The sequence below is a fragment of the Aegilops tauschii genome, chromosome 7, assembly GCF_002575655.3.
Source record: "Aegilops tauschii subsp. strangulata cultivar AL8/78 chromosome 7, Aet v6.0, whole genome shotgun sequence".
Lineage (NCBI taxonomy): Eukaryota > Viridiplantae > Streptophyta > Magnoliopsida > Poales > Poaceae > Aegilops > Aegilops tauschii.
This window is the reverse complement of record NC_053041.3, coordinates 587,805,122-587,810,993: the sequence shown is the minus strand read 5'-3', so window position 1 is coordinate 587,810,993 and position 5,872 is coordinate 587,805,122. Positions and strand designations below refer to the sequence as shown.

The window sequence follows — 5,872 nt, the reverse complement described above, 5'->3', positions numbered from 1 at the left end:
TAACTGTAGAAAGGAAAGAGGCTGTAAATAATCCACATTGGCAAAGATCAGTGTAACGAGTAAATAGCATAAAACTACCACTTTTCGTCCTATGGTTCTAAAAAACTACCACAAATTTGTTTGTGACTGATAACTACCAGAATCGGCGTCGGCTGTTTCAAAAAACCCAAAATGCCCGCTGCTAAAAAATTAATCGGGTTTATGACAGGTGGAGCCCGCAGCTAAATGAACCGTCACTTTGACCGTTTGTTTGACCGTTAACTGACATGTGGGGCCCACATGTCAGTGTCCCTTCCTCATAAAAAAGCAAGCAGATCCCTGCAAACATTTAAGAAACGCAATCGGGTCCCTGTGAACATTTAAGAAACTAATGAAAACTCGCCGACCAGCAGCCGCCGTGACGAGCTCGCCGGCCAGCACCGCTGGTGTGGGTGCGCCGCCCCAACGGGTCGTGGTGGCCCGGCAGGGTGGCCTCGCGCCTGGAGCTCCCCTACGGCTGCCCGGCGCCGCCCCACTCGCCGGCCACCCCCATCCTGCTCCTCGGCCGCCGCGACGGCCCCGCCTTCGTGTACGCCGCCCTCCTCCCTCCTCCCTTCTTCCTCCTCCGCTCTCCGCCTCCGCCTCACCCTTCCTCCCTTCCTTGCAGCGAGTGGTGCAACCTGGAGAGGAGCAAGCGCGTGAAGCCCTTCCGATGCGGGGAGGCGGACCTGGAGGACCTCATCCGCAGGGCCGAGGAGCAGGCGGCGCGCCGCCGCAGGGCCAGCGCCGCCAGGAACGCCCGCAAGGAGGACGCCGTGCTCCAGGCCCTCGACATCGAGCGGGCCCGCCTCCGCCTCCGCCCCAGGGCACCGCCCCCCTCCTGCCCGCCGCCGCCGCCGCCCAGGAAGCGCAAGACGCCCAACGACTCCGAGGACGACGCGCCCGCCGCCAGGCGCATGAGGGACCTCACCGCCCCTCCGCGGTGGCACCATGGCTGCTGGCCGGCGAGCTCGTCACGGCGGCTGCTGGTCGGCGAGCTTCGCTGCGGGATCACGGCCACGGCGCCACAGGGACCCGATTGCTTTTTTGTAAAGTTCACAGGGACCCGATTGCGTTTCTTAAATGTTTGCAGGGATCTGCTTGCTTTTTTATGAGGAAGGGACACTGACATGTGGGCCCCACATGTCAGTTAACGGTCAAACAAACGCGCGGCGCTGACGTGGCCTGACAGGCGGGCCCGAACCGTCAGAAAACGGTTTAAAACGCTAGCAACGGGCGATTTGGGTTTTTTGAGACAGCCGACGAGAAAAGTGGTAGGTATCAATCACAAACAAAAAAGTGGTGGTTTTTTGAAACCATAGGACGAAAAGTGGTAGTTTTATGCTATTTACTCGTGTAACTAACCCTCATTCACTTCCAAGGCTGTGAAATAAACGTAAAATGTACGAAGTCTCATGTAGAACCCTTTTGAAAAAAGTGTTTCATGTAGAACAAAAAGTATGAATGATGGAAAAGGTTAGGTAGTCTGACATATACTCAGTGGCAGAGACAGGCCTAGGGCAGGTGGGGCTGTAGCCCTAGGCCTAGCAACAATAGCCTTTGTAATTCCCTCTTACAAAATATACAAAATCACTCGAGTACATCACTTAAGCTAGTTTAGCCCTAGGCATAATTCAATTGTAGCTTCGCCACTGCATATACTTCAGCAAGATGTTCCAGATGATGCATTTCGTTTTGATAGGCCGCACAAAAAGAGCACTAGAGATTTTTGAAATGGGCGAAAACCACCGAAAATGCTGAATGGAGGCCGAACTCCATGGAGACGGAATTTGAAAAATTGGAAATTCATACTTTTTTGTTTTAAAAAGATTTGAAAAAAATGAAGCATACATCCAAAGACATAATGTACATGTGTGTAAATTTTCATGATGAAATACGTTAAAATAAGAGCTACACACAGGAAAACAAACCTGTGGCTTTTCAGCACTTGCACCGTTCATTCTCAAAGTTCGAATATTTTTTCAGCTCGCAATTTAAGGTATTTCGTCATGAAATTTCACATGCATATACATTCCATCCCTGTGTACATATATATTCGTTTTCAAAAACTTTTTGAAACTGAAAAGTATCAGTTTTGAGTTTTTCAAAAAAAAAACTTGGCCTCCATGGAGCTCGGCCTCCAGAACGCCCTACTCAAAAACCACACCCTTTATTCTCACAACAAGAACTCAAAACAAACACAGCTCAAGCCATGCAGTTTACAGAAGTCTACAGTGTTACATCGACCAATAAAGGTTTGCTTGTGCGAGATACTCTGCTCCCATTGCGACGGAAGTCAAGCTTATTTACTACTGCTCGTCTGACAAAACCGTCAGAAAAACCTCTACTTCCATTTCAGGATACACTCGCAGCTGTACACCAAGGGTCTGAACAACAGAGTGGCGCAACGACTGGGTAAACACGTCTTGCCACCAGCCTATGCGTTGTCGAGAGAAAGGACGCCTGGGAGGGTCTTGCCTTCCAATAGCTCCAGGCTTGCGCCACCTCCGGTCGAAATGTGGCTCATCTTACTCGCCAAACCAGCCTTCTCAACGGCAGCAACAGAGTCGCCACCGCCGATGATGGTTGTCACGCCTTTTGCTGTGATATCAGCCAACTTTTTCGCGATCGCCTGAAGAAAGAATGCATGTTTAAGCAGCAGAACCCAAACACGTACGTGCACTGTAGTAAGTACTTGTGCTGGATATGAGTACTCACATCAGTGCCAGCAGCAAACTTCTCAAATTCGAAAACTCCCATCGGCCCATTCCAGATGACAGTCTTGGTAGTGTCCAAAGTTTCACTGAATTTCTTGATAGAATCCGGGCCAATGTCAAGACCCATCCAACCATCAGGAATAGCAGAGGCAGGAACAATCTGCAAATGGTATCAGGATGAGCAAATATCTCCATTCAAAACCATTAACAATTGTGTTGAGTTTGTGTCCATGTACAATGCAACATGACATACATGATACAGATAATGCCAGACATGTATGACAGAATTACAGAACAATGCATGTCTTGCTCTGCCAGTTATGAACTACAATTATCTATGCCAACATAAATTCTTTGGGTGCAGATTCCACAGTAAGTTCTTGTGACACTGAATTAGGATCAAATAGTAATTGCATTGCATCAGTTGGTGCCTCCAGCAGATGTATTTTCTTCCATTTTCTTGTACCTGACTTGTATGAATGGTTGTGTGGTTGCTTGCTTTATATATAAAGCGGGGCAAAAGCCTTTTTCGGTATAATAATACTTGCAATGAATAGAAAATCTAATACACAGCCACTACTATTGAATGATCATACCTTGCTCTCAGCATCTGCAGCAAAATTATCAGCCACCACAATATCAGTGGGAAGCAAAAGAGAGACTCCCTTCGACTTGGCCTTCTCAATAAGCGAGTTTGCCAGTTCAAGCTTGTCTTCCTCCACAAGAGATTTTCCAACAGCATGCCCCTGGGCCTTGTAAAATGTGTAAATCATACCGCCACCAAGGATGAGGATGTCAACCTTCGACAAAAGAGACTCGATCACCCCAATCTTGGTGGACACTTTGGATCCACCAACAATTGCAGCAAATGGCGTTTTCGGGTTGGCAACAGCTCCAACAAGGTAGTCAAGTTCCTACAATTAATGATGGCAATCATTATCTAGGACACTTAGCTCAAGATTGACATCAGTTGTACTGATACTGTAAATAGTAGCAGTGGAACATTTTCAGTAGTTCATGGACCAATGCAACTTCCGCAGTACCTTCTGCATAAGAAAGCCAGCGACGGCAGGCCTCAAATACTTGGTAACTCCCTCTGTTGAAGCATGTGCTCTATGTGCAGTGCCAAAGGCATCATTTACATAAAGATCAGCAACAGATGCTAGTTTCTTGGCGAACTCAGGGTCATTCTTCTCTTCCTCCTTGTAGAATCTCACATTTTCTAGAAGTAGAACACCTCCATCGGGTAAAGCAGTAGCTAATTTCTCAACTTCCTCACCGATGCAGTCATTGGCCATCACAACCTTTTTGAAACACATGAACAAATCAAGAAAACATAAGATCAGCCAGGGTTTCAGATTAAGTAAAAAATAACCATGAGTTACGTTCCTATAACGTACATCAACTCCAAGAAGCTCAGACAGGCGTGGAACAAGAGGCTTCAAGCTGTACTTCGGGGTGACCCCTTTTGGACGGCCCTGTAAAGACAATAGTGTTAGCATCAGAAATGTTTATTTTTGCTAACCATTTTTTGTTCTGAAAAAAATATGCAGTTCCGGGTTTGTTTAAGTGTTATAATTCACAATATGTCAAAAAACCAGGTAAGTGGCATGAAGATGAGCTCTGAGCATTTCTCACTATACAGCTCCACGTAATCTCATAGTCTCATCCATCAATAAGGAGTAAGCAACACATCATCGCTAAGAGTAAAAACATTAGTAAGTATATAAGCAGGGTTGAACACTAAAATCGGGAAGCTTAATTGCACAAGGAGAAGTCTATGAGGAGTTAATTAGCTCGCACTCAAACACATATACCCCCTGGGTAAAAAAACAGGCACTTCAACAAATTGTTTTACACATTACTGTAATGACAAATCGACATATACAAAAGCAATTCACATGAACTGGACAGAGGACTCTGTTCTGCATGAAGGGTACCGAACTATTCAAGAAAATGAAATTCTAAGTTAATTCTCACTATTTTTGTTATGACTAACAGGCTACGACACATACAGTCCTTAGCTGAGTCTCACTATTTTCAAGAAAATGAATTTTCTTCTTTTCTTCGTTATTCCACCCCACCCACCCACTTCCAAGAGATTAGTGGACTAACAGAAGACTTGGGTCTGACACTGAATCCCCCAATCTGACACCCTCAGCTCAAGCAGCACAAAGTCGTCAGTAAAACGCTGCAGGCACGGATCGAAAAGGGTGTGCTCTGCTCACCAGATGGCTGGCCAGGACGACCCTGGCCCCCTTCCCCATGAGGAACTTGATGGTGGGCACGGAGGCGCGGATGCGGTTGTCGTCGGCGATCCTCTGGCCGTCATCCAGCGGCACGTTCAGGTCGGCGCGGAGGAGAACCCTCTTCCCGCTGAGGTCCTTGTCGCCCAGGGTGCCCACGCTCCTCTTGGTCGGCATTTCCTCCCACCCCTCCCCTGCACCAAATCCGACGCCGTGAGCATCAGAATACTCCGCAGAGGAACCATGGCGTCGATGGATTCTGATGATCGGGAGATTTACCGGGCCGGAGATCGGTCGGGCTGGCGGTGATTTCAGTCGCGAGGTGGGGTGGATGGGATTGGAGTGGAGTGGAGTGGAGTGGAGGAAAGGAAGCGGCGCTGTGACCGTGGGGAAAGTGCTGAGCTTTCTGCCTTTCTCTTCTCTTTTGGCGCTGTGCCCATGAAGATGCACTTTTTGATTGGGCTTAGATCCTTGTAGCACTTTTTGATGACATGAACAACCTCCTGTGTAGTGCATGCATCATTAGTGTAACAATGGATTGTATATTTTCTCGTAGACAGAATCAATTAAGCAATCAGCCCAGGATATCTGCAAGATAGTCTGTACGACTTACACAATTCTCGTGTGAACAAACGAAATTCAGTTACTCGATTTTGAAAACTTCATGCTCAGATTTCTTGAGATGTAGAAAACTGATGGGTGCAGATGAAGGATAACTGACTTAACTTACATGAAATTTTCTACCTATGTGGTGGCAATGATAAGATGAGATCCAAGGGATGATACCGTTCTTAAGTACCTTCTTTTCTTTTTTGCGGAAATCTCCTGGATGATTTTGTGTGGCGCCTCCCACTAGGCTGGATCAAGTGCTTCCTTCTTAAGTAGCGGACA

The 5,872-nt window shown here is 47.2% G+C and overlaps 1 protein-coding gene across 1 annotated transcript; it reads right to left on the bottom strand.

Moving 5' to 3' along the window:
- Positions 1-2,169: 2,169 nt before the first annotated feature.
- On the bottom strand, positions 2,170-5,451 carry LOC109764044 (phosphoglycerate kinase, cytosolic). Its single transcript, XM_020322888.4, has 7 exons — positions 5,261-5,451; positions 4,964-5,175; positions 4,136-4,213; positions 3,779-4,039; positions 3,332-3,649; positions 2,737-2,895; positions 2,170-2,650 (listed from the first exon to the last, which is right to left on the bottom strand). Exons 2-7 carry the CDS (start codon positions 5,156-5,158, stop codon positions 2,456-2,458), a joined length of 1,206 nt encoding a protein of 401 aa, XP_020178477.4. The 5' UTR covers positions 5,159-5,175; positions 5,261-5,451; the 3' UTR covers positions 2,170-2,455.
- Between the last annotated feature and the right edge of the window lie 421 nt (positions 5,452-5,872).

Bases quoted from the DNA above. Each gene is read 5' to 3' on its own strand.
- LOC109764044 (XM_020322888.4), bottom strand. From the start codon at position 5,158: ATGCCGACCAAGAGGAGCGTGGGCACCCTGGGCGACAAGGACCTCAGC. The intron at 3,650-3,778 runs GTACTGCGGAAG...CATTAATTGTAG, and splicing joins CTGGCTTTCTTATGCAGAAG to GAACTTGACTACCTTGTTGG. The intron at 2,651-2,736 runs GTGAGTACTCAT...TTCTTTCTTCAG, and splicing joins AGTTTGCTGCTGGCACTGAT to GCGATCGCGAAAAAGTTGGC.